Below are 17,642 nucleotides of genomic sequence, written 5' to 3'. Positions count from 1 at the left end.
TCCTCCCTCCTACGTCCTACCTCCTATCTTTACCTTTTGTATTTTATTAACAGTAAATAAAACGAAATTAAATTATAATTTATTTGATCACTTGTAACATCAAGAAAGTTAACAAATATGTTGTTGCTCTCTTCTACAAAGATCCCATCTTTTTTTTTATTAAAGATTGTGTCTTGTGATATACCCATATCATGAATAAATTTCTTCTTGATTTTATTAGCCTTGATTGAGGAGTAATTTAGAGGTATTGATTTGTTGGGGTGGGTATATAAGTATATAGACTCACATGGGTTTGTATGTAATGTCCATAAGTGAGATGGATCATTGTAGGAGAATGGAGAATGGGTCTGCAGATTCATGCTTGTCATTGCTGGATGATCAACAAAATGGTTTTCTTGAAAATATTGTTGTGAAAAAAGATGACAAGGAGAAAAAAGATAGGTTTTCTTTGTATTCTTCTTCCAGTGAATCTTCTATTGGGAAAAACAGTGATGGAGGTTTAGAGAATGTGAATGATGAGGAAGAGGTGCAGAGTGGTTTTAATCAAGGTAAAGATGGTGGCTTTGATTGCTTGCAAGCTTTGGATAAGGCTCTTCCCATTAAGTAAGATTTTTTTTCTTTTTTGATTGCATTTGCTTTTGTTAATATTGTCTGATCAGGTTTGCATGTTTATGTTCTTGTTATTTTTTTAAAGTTGGCTTATTGTGAAGTGATAGATTTTATTTTTATGCTTTTACTTGAGTATGTTTTGATTGTGGCAAAGATTAATTGTGATCTCTGTTTCAGAAAGACAGGATATTCTCATTTGTTTTACTTGTGTATTTTTATTTTCCAAGGGTAAATCATAAATGTGTGTTAGAATGTATTGGTCTGGTCAGAGTGGAAACCGGTTTCTGCTTAATAAAATGATTATCAAATTGTATTCCACGATGCTAGTATGTTCTTTTGAAGGAAGGAACACATGTGCAATTATTAAAAGAATAAAGCGATAGTGGATTACATTTAGTAGGCGTGTCACTTGATGACAAATTGAAAATAAATGCAAATGATGATAATTAATCAACACATCAATGCAAGAATCTGTAAAATGTGATGCAGTGAAATGACCAAGCAAAGCCACCAAGATGAATATATAAAAACTGCATAAAAAGGTTCATACAGGCATAGGAGCATATATAGAAAAGCAGTACTGGTCCTCTACTACAGGACAAACTAAGGACAAACAACTAACGGTACTAGGCTAACAAATCAACATGTGAATCTGAGCTCATTATTGGAAAATAACAGAATGACAGGTGGAGAAATACTGGAAGGGTCGAGAATAATTAGAGGCTGGTCCCATCTGATATGGACCCCTGTAATACTCCCCCTCAAGATGGTATGGAACTTGGAGAGTGAAATGCCAGCTTGTGAACATGGGACTGATGAAGTTGAACTGGGAGAATCTTGGTAAATATGTCCGCAACCTGATCAGTGGAGGAGACCTTCTTGGTGATGATGTTGCCTGCCTTTAATTCATCCCGAACATAATGGCAATCAATTTCGACGTGTTTGGTTTTTTCATGGAGGACGGGGTTGGCAGCAATGGCTAGAGCGGCTTGATTGTCACAATGGAGTATAGCTGGTGGTAAATTTGTGAGACCAAGATCTTTGAGAAGATGCTTCAGCCACGAGATTTCACATGTCGTGAGGGCCATCGCCCGATATTCAGCCTCAGCAGAACTACGAGCCACCACGGTCTGTTTTTTTGCTTTCCATGAGATAGGTGAGTCTCCAAGAAATATACAATACCCAGTAGTTGATTTTCTGGTGATCGGACAGCTAGCCCAGTCGCTGTCACAGTAGGCTTGGAGCTCAGCAGCACTTTGAGAGGCTAGGAGTATACCCTGTGTCACTGATCCAAGAAGATATTTCAGCAATTTCTTAGTAGCTTGGAAGTGAACAGTAGTTGGGGCGTGCATAAACTGACTCAGTAATTGGACGGAGAAAGAAATATCAGGACGAGTAATTGTTAAATAAATAAGCTTTCCAAGCAAGCGTTGGTAGATGGTAGGATTTGGCAGAGGATCTCCTTGAGTATGAGTAAGTTTGAGATGAGAATCAAGCGGCAATTTCACGGGTTTGGAGTGCTGAACTCCATATTCTGCAAGAAGATCTCTGGTATATTTTTGCTGAGAAATAAAGAAGCCAGCTGCAGTTCGATCAACCTCCAATCCTAGGAAGTATCTGATTGGTCCTAAATCTTTCATGTGAAAAGATTTAGCAAGCATATCTTGCAAATAATCAATCTGAGCATCATCATTTCCACAAATTAGAAGGTCATCAACATAGATGAGAACCACAGTAATAGTTGAAGTCTTTTTAAGAATGAACAGACAATAATCAGATTTAGCTTGAATGAAGCCCAGAGTGAGAAGGGTATTTGACAGCTTGGAGAACCATTGTCGCGGAGCTTGTTTCAGGCCGTAAAGCGCCTTGATCAGAAGGCAAACCAAGTCTGTAGTGGACTTTAGAGAAGGACTGTTCAACTCGATTCTACAGCCCATATGTGTATACCCTTGAGGCAACTTCATATACACTTTTTCATGGAGTTCACCATTAAGAAAAGCATTGGTGACGTCCATCTGTGCTGTGTTCCAGTTAAGCAAAGCAGCAACAGCCAGGAGTGTTCGAATTGTAGTCATTTTTGCTACGGGTGCGAAGGTTTCAGCATAATCCTCAATGTATGTTTGATTGCAGCCAAGTACTACCAGTCGGGCTTTCTTTCGATCCACAGACCCATCAGAGTTATACTTGGTTTTGAATATCCACTGGCAGCCAATAGCTTTCTTGTTTGGTGGTAGGGAAGTCAATATCCACGTGTTATTACTTTCTAATGCCTGCAGTTCAGTGTTCATCGCTTGTACCCAACCAGAGTCTTTGACAGCATCTTTGTAGTAGAGAGGATCATTGTGAATTGTCAAGGTTGACATAAAGCAATTGAATTCAGGGTGAATTGGTGTTTAGGCAAGGTTTGAGATGTGGGAAGCATGAGAAGATGTAGCTTGATAGGTCTGGTATTGTTGTAAGTATGGAGGTGGATTGTGTGTTCTGGTTGAATGGCGGGTAGGTGGTGGGTTTGGTGGTGTTGGAATAGTTGAGTGATCAGGTGAATTAGGAGGTTCAGATGGTGTTGACTCTTCAGGTGTAAGTGTATCAGAGATATCTATGTCATCCCATGAAGGTTGTGGTTGAATTGTTGTGGCAGAAACAGGTAATGGGTTCATATATTTGGTGATTGAGTCTGGGTGATAAGGATAAACATCTTCATGGAACACAACATCACGCGAGGTGAAGATTTTTTTGGTGGTGAGATCCAGTAACTGATACCCTTTTTTTGAAACAGGATAGCCTACAAACACACATGGAACTCCCTTTGCTGCAAGCTTGTCTGTGGTAAAGCTGGGATTAGCAGCAAATGCGAGACATCCTAGAATTCTGAGAGTAGAATAATCAGGAGCTTCATTAAACAGTGCTGCATACGGGGTAATCACATCTGAAGGTACAACTGAACTCGGCAGTCTGTTCATGAGATAGACAGCTGATTCGATGCAGTATCCCCAAAGAGACAGAGGTAGATGAGCATGAAATATGATTGATCTTGCTATTTCAAGAATATAGCGATGCTTTCGTTCAGCTCGTGCATTTTGTTGTGGTCTGTGAGCACAAGATTGCTGATGCACTATGCCATGTTGTGCAAAGAACTGGGCACATTTGGTATCCAAGAATTCTGAGGCATTGTCTGAGCGAATAGTTTTGATGCCAGTAGAAAAGTGAGTGTAAACATAATTATAAAATTTCTGAAATTCAGCAAGAAAATCTGACTTGTAGGCAAGCAGTGTAATCCAGGTATACCTACTGTAATCATCTACCAAGGTGAGAAAATACTTCATATTACCTTTAGTTGGCACCTTGTACGGCCCCCAAATGTCAAGATGAATCAAATCAAATTTCTTTGCTGCTCTGGAGTCACTTAATTCAAATGGTAGTTTGCTGAACTTAGCCATGGGACAACTTAGACACACCAGTTCTTGTTTTTTTACTTTAGGCACATCAGGAATCAGTTGTAGCTTGGACATAGGCAGGTGACCAAGTCTATGATGCCACACATCAACAACAACAGGCTTTGAAGTAACAAGATATGACTGGGGTTTTCTGATTTGAGCAGACAACCACTGCATAGGATTGTCAGTATTTACAAGATAATACAACCCATGCCTTTCTTGTCCTACTGCCTTCACAATTTGGGATTCATTGTCTATGATAACACAATATGTAGGTAGAAACTTAACTTCACAGTTATTAGACTTAAGCAGTTTCTGAACCGACAACAAGTTGTGTTTAAAATTAGGCACACATAAGACATCAGTCAACAATAAGCCAGAAGAAATAGTGACATTACCAATGTGAGAAATTCTTGCTGTTGCACCCGTTGGAAGATTAATGTGTTTGGACGAATCCAGCAATTTTGGGGCCTCCAGATTGTTGATACAAGGTGTCATGTGGTCTGATGCGCCAGAATCAATAATCCACTCATTGTTGTAGGACTGAGCATTGTAACAGCTTATCATGCCAGAGAATGGAGATTCTGGAATATCTCCCCCTGAGGTTGAGGACTGTAGATGAGAGTGTTGCATAAACTGAGCTAGTTGTTGAAGTTGTTGTTCAGAAAACCGAGGTGATTCATGACAGTCAGGTTCAGAGCTCTGAGCAACATTGGCCGTGCGGGAACTCTGAGAAGACCTGTAGTTGGATTTCCACCGTGGTTTAAGAGTGGATGGAGAGGGTTTGGCTTGAGAGGACAACCCTTGATTGGCTGGATTCTTTGGGTGCCACTGTGGATAGCCAACAACAGTCCAACATCTGTCGTTGCTATGACCTTTGCCACCACATAGAGTGCATTGATATACTTTAGAAGGAGGGCCTTTGCCATAGAGAGCAACAACATCAGTATCAGGTTTGTGACCCAACGTCATATCACGTTGAGCCTCTTCTTGTTGAAGTGTAGCAGAAGCACTTTCAACAGTGGGTAAAGGAGTCATCAGCAACAATTGACTCCGTTGTGGTGAATACATTTCATTTAGGCCATTTAAAAATTGAAACAGCTTACCCTCTTCACGTTGGACAGCAATATCAGCAAGTAGTTTAGTAACTTCTGGAGTAACAGTTGTAACAACAGGCAAGGTATTAAGACTGTCTAATTCCTCCCAAATAGTTTTCATAGCAGTGTAGTATTCATTAATAGACATGGAAGATTGTTTAAGTTCATAAACATCTCTATTAAGCTTATATTTGCGAGAGCCATTAGTGAGGGAGAAACGCTGTTCAAGGTTATGCCAAATCTCCTTAGAGGTGCTCATATAAATGACAGATTTACGAATAACTGGTGAAACATTAGCAGTAATCCAAGAAATAACCATATTATCACATGTCTCCCACATTTCAGCTTTCAAAGGATCATCGGTAGGAATAGGAACAGTACCTTTTACAAACCCCAGCTTGCGTTTGGAGGAAAGACCAATTTCCATGGAGCGACGCCAAGACCTGTAGTCAGAGCTGCCTTGAAGTTTTTCAACCTGGATGGATGTAGCTCCATCAGAGGGATGCAAGAACAAAGGATTTAGCATATCCTGATATGTTACTCGAGAGTTATTGGTCATGGTAAAAGATGGCTGACTGATGAGAAAAAGAAAGTAGATCTGAAAAACAAGTTGAGAGAGGTGTAGATATAACACCCAGCAGGATCAAAGATGGATCAAGAGGAACCTTGCTCTGATACCATGATGACAAATTGAAAATAAATGCAAATGATGATAATTAATCAACACATCAATGCAAGAATCTGTAAAATGTGATGCAGTGAAATGACCAAGCAAAGCCACCAAGATGAATATATAAAAACTGCATAAAAAGGTTCATACAGGCATAGGAGCATATATAGAAAAGCAGTACTGGTCCTCTACTACAGGACAAACTAAGGACAAACAACTAACGGTACTAGGCTAACAAATCAACATGTGAATCTGAGCCCATTATTGGAAAATAACAGAATGACAGGTGGAGAAATACTGGAAGGGTCGAGAATAATTAGAGGCTGGTCCCATCTGATATGGACCCCTGTAATAGTCATGTGTGTATATATTTGCAAACGTAGCTATACGCAAACATTATAATTGTGGGCATGCGGTATTTGTTGCACAAGATTCACACTACCCAATAATCTAAAACATTATAGTTGTGGGCTTGCGGTAATTTGTGCACGCACAAGATTTACACTGATAGTTGTCAGTTATGTTGAAGAAGACTCCCATGTCAGCATGGGAGGTTATTATGCAGATACATCCATTTGACTCTTACAAACAAAAATAGTTAGAACTTAGAAGGAATAGGGGAAGTATTTTCATGGTTAGACATTAAATTTTGCATTTGATTTGACCTGAATTATAGATATTCACACATTCCATTCATTTCTTTCTCTGTACTGATCTATATGTAGAATGTTGGGTAAAAAATTTCTGAATTTGTTTTTTCTGTATTGGATGGTTGCAGCAGGGGATTGTCCAAATTCTACCAGGGTAAGTCAAAGTCTTACCCGAGATTGGCAGAAGCTTACGTGACCTCGTCCATTAAAGATATAGAAAAGCCTGAAAATATGTACTCCAGAAAGAGAAAATTTTTGCTTACCATGGAGATGGAGGGATGGAGGAGCGGAGTAGAGTCAAAGAAATTTAAGAGTTCATGTCAGACATTTTCATTTGCAGATTCGGAACAATGTGCTTCCCTTGAGGACTCAACTCCATTATGAATCAGTTTATTGGAACAAATGTAGTCATATAGCAATATATAAGTTTATATATATATGTTGCCTTGAATGGTTTATAGTTGAAAAAACTTTCCATCATCTTTGGTTTAATATTAAGTCCAGGGGGCTACTACAGTTGGATTTTTTTCACTCTCTGTGCGGTTTAGTATTAATGGAATAAGCTTTGATCCATATATATTATGAGAATATAGCTACATAGTTGAGGGTTTTGGATTTGTCTAACATAAGAACTATATTTTTCTCGATAATTCACTATGAATAGAATATCTACAGTTGATGTCATTTCCAATATTACGATGCACGCAAAAATTAATCATGCACTTCTTAAAAGAAAGAGTTAAAAGAGGCTCATCTTCCTCGTACTAGTTATGACGAATCATGGGCTCTTTAAAAGAAAGAGTTAAAAGAGGCTCATCTTCCTCGTACTAGGTGTGGCAAATCATGGACTTCTTAAAAGAATGAGTTAAAAGAGGCTCATTTTCCTCGTAATAGGTGTGGCGCCCCAAAATCCGGGATCAGGGATCTAGGAGGTCACGTCAACTTAAATCATGTTTAACACTTATCTTGCATAACATTATATATATACTCACACATCTATGACCCCACATTTATCAACACTCACTTACAGATTATTGTCTTGAAAACAAACAATTCATTACTAGAGTTTATCAAATCCACAAAGTGATAGTTATTACAGACCAAAAGTAATTAAGTCTTATCACAAGTGTAACCTTTATTTAAGGTTAGAACAGTGACCAAATATACGTTTTCTCAACTTTACCTTACATAAATCATACTTGTAAATAAACCAGACTAAAAACAACTTAAAACCAATCCAGCTTATGCGGTCAACCTGGGGTACTGCACCAAACATCCTACGGAACATTCGGTCGTTTCCTACCCGTTCCCTGGCCGTGAGTTTCATAATAGGCATCTTGATTCACTGTTGTGTTGTGTCATTTTAAGAAAACAAGTGTGAGCTATAATGCCCAGCATAATAAAATACATTATGGATAGACTGTATAAGAAATTCATATTTGATTTCGTATATAATATATATGTTTGTTTAAAAATAGTTTTTCTTGATGATACACACCTCTTTCCAAAAATAATTCTTTCATTGACTTATTAGTCTACAAATACCTTAATGGTGTAACCCAACACCTAGGCTTGAGTTACGGTATTGCATCCCAATTCCAATTGAAAGAATATAGGACATTCACCGGAGCCACCGCATACGATAATCAATCGTAATACGGAAATCTGTAACCTTTTCTACTAGTAGAAGGACGAATCCCATACATCCAGTTGTCACCCTTGCCGCATTCGGACATATTATGTGTGTCCCATACATCCAGGCTTTTCACATACTTCACATGTTTAAATGTGGCACACCAGTAGTCGCTCCAGTACACAACGTATTAGAGTCTACCCCTCCTTGTCCTTTTAAAGAATCTTATTATAAAACTAGAACTTGAATTATATCGTAGTTCCTCAAATGTTTTGCTTGTTGATAGACACAACTCATCTTATGTATGTCTATATGTACTTTCAAAAATTTTCGGAGGAAGTACTAAGGTAATGTGAGTTGACCGTTGTCAACAGATAAGTATTTAAGGGGGAGTTTCCTTTGATACTATAGTCAAAATAATTAATATATATTGAAATAATATTTTTTGAAGTTCGGATAATACCAAAATGAATTTCTGAAACTCTGAAAATATTTTGAAATAAAATTTATGAGTTTTAAACCATATAAAATTATTAAATAAATATTTCATAATCAATTAATATTTATTAAAATAATTAGCCTCGAACATTCTATTTTAAAGGAATATTTGAATAATTTTCCCTAATTGATTTATATTTAAGTAAACAAATTAAATCTTAAGTATATGTTAAATATTTAAAATTTATAAATAAGTATTCGTCTAAGAATACTTCTTCTTTTAAATGAGTATTTAAAATAATATTCATTGTTTAAATAAATAATATAAGTTGAGGGAATACGATATTTTGAAATCGTTTTAATAAAAGTTCGAGATACTTAATGCTTTGCGAGGGGACATCGAGTCCCTCAGAATAAAATAGCTACGGACTTCGAATCGTCCAAAACATCTCCGGGATGATTTCCGGGTTTATACTTTATAAAAGCTGACCGAATCTCGGTCTTACAATTGTACATTACGCAATACTCTAGCGTTAAAATATTCTACGATATATTCATCATAATCTCAATCGTTATTGGTACGTAAAAACTCGTATTTTAATATTATGGCAAACATGGTATTTGTACGAAAATCATAAAACAATTTTCACAACACAATAGGTTCGTAAATTTTCCTGGGTACTTCGAGGTGGAGGGTGCTCTAGGGTCCGTCCGGAAATCTATAATCATGAACAATTATCGTTTGGTTAAATTCAGTTCAAATTTATCGTTACTTTTACATACGCTATACTTACTATTCATTTACGCGACTCACTTTACTCTCATTATTTCAATAAGTACAAGTACTTTTCATATTCGCTTTCTTTTCGTAACCCCTTACGTCTGTTAATGCTTTTTACATTTCGTCCCTCGGCTCCACTCGCGATTCTTAAGGATTTCTATTCGCGCGGTCTCGGCTCCGACATTTTTATAAACTTGAAAAATCCATATTTTAACTTAAATTTTTATGGCAGTTAATAAAATCTATTTCTTACTCTCCGTAAAAATTTCATGATTTTTGAATACTTTTAGGTCGATCGTTTCTATTTCCAAAGTTCGTAATTCGTAGCAGTTTTTATCGCGTAAATCATTTTTACTAAAACGGGCCTAACTTTTGAACCGTAAATTGAAATCAAGCGATTCAAGCGCCTAAACGATCCTGACAACAAACTATATTATTTTCAATCTATAACTTTCAAGAAATCACATTTATACAATCTGTACTTCTGCAGAAAACTTAAGGTTACGATTCTCTTGTTTTAACGACGTTACGCTCGCGACTTGGGTTTCGTTTTTGCTCTAAACAACCAACAATCACCATACCATCATCTTAACACTTACTCATCTCAAGAACATCATGTTCTTGAGAACATCATGTTCTTGAGGTCACAACATCAACCTTAGTAACTAACTAACTAAACATCAAGAAAATAACAAATCAACCATCAAAACTAGGTTTACAACTAAGATCCATGATTTTCTTGAAACTTAAACCTTAAACAAATCTTGGGTAAGGATTTATAACTTTTTTTAAAGCTTGGAAAGTGTTCTTCTTGATGGATGTATCCCCTAGACGCTTGGGTGTGCTTAAGGATCCTAAATCATGCCATTAAAATCAAGAAATCAAGAAGTGTTACTATTTGGCACTATTCATCATCACTTTCATGGAATTATTTACCCATCCAAACCTTAATGAAATGCTTTCAAAAATTTATCTTACCTTAGTTTGATATGTAGGAAGCTTAGGAATTAATTGGAGAATTTATACATGGCTAGAAGTTAAAGTTTGTAATTTGGTTTCTTATTTTTCTTCAAAATAGCCGAATGGAGCTATTTGAGAGAGAGATAGAGTGAGAGAGAGAGAGAGAGTGAGTTTTTGTTGCTTGCCTTGGCTGCTTTTTGAAATGGTGAAGCAATCTTTAGTATATAATCCTAGGATATGCAAATCTATCAATATCTTGTTAGCTTGAACAATATTTTCAAAGCTAGGATGCTAGTTAGGTACTTCATTACTATTCATGTTACTATTTGCTAGCTAGGTTACTATGCTCAATAGGTTGGTTACTATTTAGTTTCTAATCTTTGGTTACATTCTTACTAATTAGTTTGCATGGTTTGCATGGATTGACACATTTTATTTATTCGGTTATGTTTTCACTTGGTCGCTTAATCATTTTCGTGATAAATCTTCGTAAGCGGTTCGCGGGGTAGATCTTTTCTTATACATCCTTTACGCTTTGAAGCCTTGTACTTGGATTTTAATCTGTAGGATTTTAGATTTGTAATTATATTGTGATTCTCGTATTTCTCGATGGTTCGTAGATGCAGTCATTTTACGAAGTTCGTTTTCTTCGAAAACTAATGGCGTTTACATACACTCAGTTGATACGTATAATCATGATATCGACGCGGAAACTAAATTTCCCATGCATAACATAGTGTGGGCTTAAAAGTTTTACCCGATTGTCAGGGTTACTATTGTTAGGTCCTGAAGTATCGTAGAAGGGGGGGGGTTGAATACGATACTTACTAAATGAAAAAAATTCTTTCGAATCTTTTGCGGATATAAAATTAGTGCTCGGTTAGTGGTTTCGTGTTCTTGAGGTGAATAGTATTTGGAATATTAAAATGAGGAACACAAGATATTCGGGGAAATATATATTCATATATAAATCCGCGAGGGGTGTTGCCACACTCCGGTAAATAAATTAACCGGCTACAATCTAAGAACAACAAAGTTCCTAGCTACTACAAAGATCGACAAATTAAATCCTATACAATGATCTAGATTTTGTTTGTCTAAGTATTTAATTACCGGGTAACATTTATAATGCCCCTAAGAATATATAAGAGTTAAATTGGGCACTATAACGTTACTCCGGTGAGAAGATTAATGGATATGAATTTGCTTGAACTTCTCTGTATTTTTTTTGCTGCTGTTTTATCACCTTTCGTTTTTGTTGGAGGAGAAGATAAAAACTCAGAATATTCACTTTGATCTGCTGCTGTAGTGTAGGATTTATATTCAAAATGAATTACGTGCTCATTTATTTACCACATAAATCAAGTGAATAAAATCAATGAATTTTGTTGCTGAGAGTTACTTGTGACCTTGGAAGCTTAAGAGATTCCGCCTTAGTCATTTTTAGCATAACAAGTTACTTGAACCTCATTTACCAAGGAGAGGAGTTTTCCCTTGGAAAAATTTCCTTGCATGAGTTGCTTGCTACCATAATCTCCCTGTAGGAGTTACTTCGACCTCCTTTACCAAGGAGAGGAGTTTTGCCTTAGAAAAATTTTCTTGCTTGAGTTACTTGCTACTATAACCTCCCTGTAGGAGGTACTTGCAACCTCCTTTACCAAGGAGATGAGTTTTGCCTTAGAAAAATTTCCTTGCAAGAGTTACTTGCTACCATAACCTCCCTGTAGGAGTTACTTGCGACCTTCTTTACCAAGGAGAGGAGTTTTTCCTTAAAAAAATCTCCTTGCAAGATTTACTTGCGACCAAGGTAGCTATGAGGAGTTATTTGCGACCCTTCTCCCTAGTAGAGTGTTTTTGCCATAATAAAATTCCTGATTTGCAAGTTACTTGCGACCAAGGGGTGCATACATGCACTTAGAATTTTCTTTCTTCTCATGTTTCTTCCCCGAGACTCGTACCAAGTCAAGATCAGTTCCTGTACTGAAATATTGAACTGTATTTTCAGGATATTGCTTCTGACATTTAATATACTGATCAGGGTGACTCCTACTACAAAGTAGTGATCACTTTGACTTAGTTTCCGTAGATCGCTTTAACCCTTAAACTGTCCCGTGTTCGAGTCTTCTCTCCGAGTCTTCATATAATACCATATAACCTTCATCTTCAAATACGAATTCTCACTTAACAATCTTCCTAATGATAATACTCAGATAACTTTCTCAAATCACTGACGCCTAGTGCAACTGGTCTGGTTCACAGACGACTAGCTTCGATTCAGGTCTTCGTATTATATCTTTGATTACATTGTTAAGTTTACAACAACTTCATCGCTTCACACACTGACTGTCAATAAATACATATACTTTCACTGGAATCCTTCTGATACTTAGACAACGTCTTCATTGCTACTACAATCTTGAATGCTTCATTTACTGTTCTTCACTGACGCTGGAACATATAAGTGAACTCTTTTCAGTGAGTATAACTTCAAGACTGCAGCTGTCTTCTTTAACCTCTATCTAAACTATGTCTTCAATTCTTCAGATTCCTATGCTTCATACACTGTCTATCCTCAATCAATGCAAATACATTAAAATCTTCTGGTGACACTTATACACTGAATCTTCAACATTTCTGAAATCCTGAAAGTCTTTAACCTTTATTCTTCACTGAGGCATGAACATATTAATGAACTTCTTTCACTGGTCTATAAACAGACTTCAAGCTTTCTTCTAATCTTTTGATTCTTTGTATTTGCCTTATCTTCATTTCTTATAATTTCTTGTGTAGACGTAGTATTATTTACCTGTCCTGTTCTAGTGTTGTTCCCATGTTGAGTTATCACGTAATTGTTCATACAACTACGCAGTCTCACCAACAATCTCCTCATATTTGATTGTTAAACCTAACAAAAAAATTAAATAGAGAGGATAACTCAACTAACAACTTGAAAAAGTAAATTACCAGGACTTGTAAATAATGCTACTGGTTTTCTGGATCAAATGCCGTATTTCCAGATTTCTTGTGTAACTGAAATGAAAGATGCTTCTTCCTCTAGCACTGAACAGATCTTTAAGTAGTTTCATCTTTATTTTCTTGGTTCTTCATATCTCTGCCGATAACACTTCTCAGTCTTGAAGTAATCATCAGCAGCTTCCTTTGTACAACCATATTTCCCGTTGAGAAGCATATTTTGTTAGTGTTTGTGCCCTAGAGACAACACTAAGATGTTTTATTTTAAGACATTAGGATTATTAATGTTTATGTTCTATCGATTATTCCCTTTATAATTTATTAATTCTTAATTTACTGCGATATAAATGTTAGATTAATAAATATCCATGGAATATGATATGCAATTCTATGTCTCTAAGTACGTGACTTATAAATGAGATTATGAGAATAATATCAATATTCCTAAAGGTCCCTAGTCGAGTATTATTATTAAGGGACAATAATAATGCATTAAGACTAGTATGTTTGTTGACCGATGATCACATCTCATTGATCATAGGTATAATGATACTAAAGTCAAAGACACGGGCATGTGTATATGTACATGGTGCTGGACAAACCCGATGTGAGATTCTACATGTCTGTTGTGTCATAAGTAATTCTCACAGTGATAATGATGTAATGGTCCTTAGACCTGAAGTCATTATATTTCTATACGAGAATTAATATACATTATTTCCATTAAAAGTTATCCTTGACCGGGTAATGATAAAAGTGGACATTGGGTATATTATGAATCGTATGAGAAATATGAATGATCTAGATGGGATTTAACCCTCCTATTTTGGGAGTGATATTATTGGTCTCTTGTATGAGCTAGACTATGAAATGCGTGGCCACGCTCAAATGTTGATTCGATATGATAGTCAACTCATTGATCAAGGAAACCTGGATTAAAAATTGATGAGGATGACACATTATATAACGACCCGTATATTTTTATTTAAACGTGTAATTATGGAATAAATAATTAAATAAAATATTTGTGTGGGTTCAGTCAGTGGATTATTACTCTGTCACTATGTGTATGTGATTACTAGTGTATGGAATTGAATTGTGTGGTTATTAAGGAATGGTATGATTTTGTATCGTTGTTAAAGATGGTATTACTGCAGTTTTATTTCCATACATATTTGGAGTTTCTTTAAAAATTGTTTTTATGACTTTATAATTTCAATAATTATTTTTAGGATTTTATGAAATTGAGAAATCAATATTTCATTGATTACTTATTTTTAAATAATTTTCTGAGTGTGTTTATTGGTAAAATCCATATTTAATTCAGGAATTCTTTAAAAATTATGAAACTTATATTTTATTAAGCTCGTGTTATTCTGGGAATTTTAAAATCATTTTGGAATTTTCGGGAATCATTTCACCCGCGCATTGTTTCGTTATTCGTTAAAAAGCGGATATAAAGTGTACCTTAAAAATTGTTTTAAAATTTTGAAATTTAGGATTTAAATAACTTAGGGATATTCGTATCATCCTAAGCCTATTTTGGCAATATTCTGATTAAAATTTATTTACGAATTGTACCCTTAAAAATAGATTAAACGATATTTCAGGCCTGCAGTCAGTTAAAACAAAAATAAAATGACACGTATCCAACAAAGTTGGACACGTGCCGTGCGTTGGTTATTTCAGGAGTGAATAATCAGTTAAGGGGGAGGAGATAAACATCATCTCTTCTTTGTCTCTCGGCTTCGGCTGTTTCTTTGTTCTCTCGATTCTCTCTGTTCTCTCTCGATTGTCTCAGTTCTCTCTCTTTGCTCTCTTGTTTTCCTTGTTGTGGCACCTGGTTGTTGCCGTTCTTATTTTTCCGGACCGATTCCAGTGAGCCGCCGCTCAATTTTTTCTTGCTTGGCTAGTTCGATTTGTGTTATTCAGTTGTGTACATACATATAATTATGTATGTGTGTACCTGTGTGTGAAGTTGTGTGTGCATGTGTGCGTGTGTTTGCGGCTGTGCAGTGTGTACGGTTGTGCAGTGTGTCGTGCGGGTTGGTTGTGTTCTCTGTTGGTTTGGGTTGGGCTTCACAGTTGGGCCTGGTTGATTTGGGCCTCTACTGTTGGGCCTAGTTTTTGCAGTTGGGCTCGATTATTGCAGCCTTTAATTTCATTTCCTATTTTCTGCTGGATTTTTGATTAATATTTATGATATTAATTATTCGTGCGGAATAATTCTTAAGGATAAATCGGTGAAATTTTGTGTTGGAAACCCGAGAATTTATCGGGTACCCGTGAAATTTTGCCGCCGTACCGCGATGACTCGTTACGAGCGGACGGTGGACAGTGATGATGTTTATCTGAGTCCTAAAATTTTTAAAATATTAATGTAGTTCGTAAATTATTTTCGAGATGTAAATAATCGAATAATAATAATTAGTTGGGTTGAATTGTGGTTGGGATTTGTGAAGTTGAATGGCGGTTGTTATTGATTGGGTTAGATTGTGGTGATTGTTGTTATTGATTTGACGTCGAGTTGGTCGACGGGTAGGCCGATAAACAGAGGAGGTGTTGCCCGAATTTTTGGAAATTAAATTCGAAAATTCGGGATATACCCTGTAATTATCGGAACGTCGAGCGAGTATAAATAAGTATATACATATATTTCGTACGAAACTTGATTGTATGTAGTGGTAAATTATTTTGCCAAAATCAATAACTCTAATTTTGTAAAATAATTAGTATAGGTATTTTCTGGAAACAAACATCAACCCGATTTCTAAGAACGTGAACCCTGATTGTTGTGTGTGTTATTATAATGTGAATAAGTACGCGTCGGGAATCGTTATCGTTGGGTAAATAGTTTAGCGAGGATTATCAAGCATACCTAGACGTCTAACGTAGGGTATTTCGGCTCTGTAGGTCTTAGTCAAGGGACTCAAGAAATGATATCGAACTAAGATAATCTAGTGATCAGTCGGCAAGTGCCTCGAGGTTCCCAAGCGAAGAACCCTGAGAGTCCTGGATACTATCTTGAGATAGATTGCTGCGAAGCAGGGATGTCTTCTAATGAGACAGTCATTTTTCCATAAGAGCCCGAACGTTCAAGTCTATCAAAATCAGTCAGTGATAGTTGTAAATCTCTGCAAGGCAAGTACCCCTGACCATTCTTTTATGGTTCAGTACGTATGAATAGCTAAATGTTTTATTCTTGTAATGGAACAGAAACGTTTTAAGTTACATATCCCCTGTAATTATAAATCACTGTTTTCAAATTGTTTTGGGGAGAAGTAACTTCGAAAGGTACCTATCTCGAATGAAATGATTTACGAACTGGATTTTATATGTGTGCTGGTTAAATAAATGATTTTGAAAATGAGATAGGTACAAGTGTTTTAAAAACTGGATAAAACTGTCAGATATGGGATACATTGGGGCCAGAGTAGGCCTATTGAGGTGGCGTAAGAGGCTAATTCGGTTGCGCGCACTATAAAACCGATTAGGCCAGCAGGTCAGAGACCTAGCTAGTCTCTGAGTTCTGGAACAGGTAAATGGGATGGCAGTTAGAGCCGTCTGGTGTTGATAGCCTGATCAGCTATCTTCACATATCCTCTATGTATCTGATTGGGATTTGTGATTTACATAAGAGCATAAGTAGTTGATACAGCGGTTTTATAAAATGATTAGCATGCTAAAATTGGACTCTGGTATTTATACACAGCACACTACTGACGTTATTGTTTTACAGAGCATGCTAGTTTTGGTATCCAGTTTATGAATTGTTTTGCATATTTTGCAAGCAAGTTTTAATCTCTGTTCCTATCACTGTTTTACTGTTATTCATATAGTGGTACTGCTGAGCAATTGATTGCTCACCCTTGTGGAATATTTTATATGTATTGCAGATGCCTAGGAGATTCTCGTGCAGTAGTCAGGGCAGAGTTCCAGCTTCTCTCATGTCAGGCTCCTCTGAGGTAGTTGTGCTGGACCAATGATGGTCCGTTGAGTTGCGGTGTTAAGTTAGCTGCGTCAGAAAGATTGTTATAAGTTGTTTTGTATTAGTTACATCCTAAATCATACTTAAACCTGGAAAAGGTCTTGGTAAAGGGGTTTTAGTTATGTATTATGAATGAGTTGGCTGATTTATGATTGTTATTATTATTGTTGGTGACGTCAACTCCTGACCCCGGGGTTGAGGCCGTCACAGTTGGTATCAGAGCTACAGGTTTGAGTCCCTGATTTAGGTTATGGGTAGAGTCAAAAGAGTGAAGAAAGGTTCGTAGATAGATGTGAGTCAATAACTCAATCAGAGGAGCGAGTGTAAGAGTTCAGTCAAGGGTTTCTAAGGTGCAACCCTGACATTTGTTGAGGATTGACTGGAACTGCCCTAACTTAGAGTATGTTTC

General features: G+C 36.5%; 1 protein-coding gene across 3 annotated transcripts; it reads left to right on the top strand.

The window, feature by feature from the left end:
- On the top strand, positions 1 to 17,251 carry LOC141706076 (protein OXIDATIVE STRESS 3 LIKE 2-like). Of its 3 annotated transcripts, none has more exons than XM_074508910.1 (2): positions 1 to 603; positions 17,142 to 17,251. In XM_074508910.1, the coding sequence occupies exons 1-2, from the start codon at positions 287 to 289 to the stop codon at positions 17,212 to 17,214; spliced, it is 390 nt and encodes a 129-aa protein (XP_074365011.1). In that variant the 5' UTR covers positions 1 to 286; the 3' UTR covers positions 17,215 to 17,251. The 3 variants fall into 3 exon arrangements, with proteins under 3 accessions (XP_074365011.1, XP_074365010.1, XP_074365009.1); XM_074508909.1 differs by lacking the exon at positions 17,142 to 17,251 and adding an exon at positions 6,592 to 6,996; XM_074508908.1 differs by lacking the exon at positions 17,142 to 17,251 and adding an exon at positions 6,589 to 6,996.
- Positions 17,252 to 17,642: the final 391 nt, after the last annotated feature.

This window comes from Apium graveolens, chromosome 2 (genome assembly GCF_009905375.1).
Source record: "Apium graveolens cultivar Ventura chromosome 2, ASM990537v1, whole genome shotgun sequence".
NCBI lineage: Eukaryota > Viridiplantae > Streptophyta > Magnoliopsida > Apiales > Apiaceae > Apium > Apium graveolens.
The sequence above is the reverse complement of the archived record's forward strand: the minus strand, read 5'-3'. Positions and strand labels throughout refer to the sequence as shown.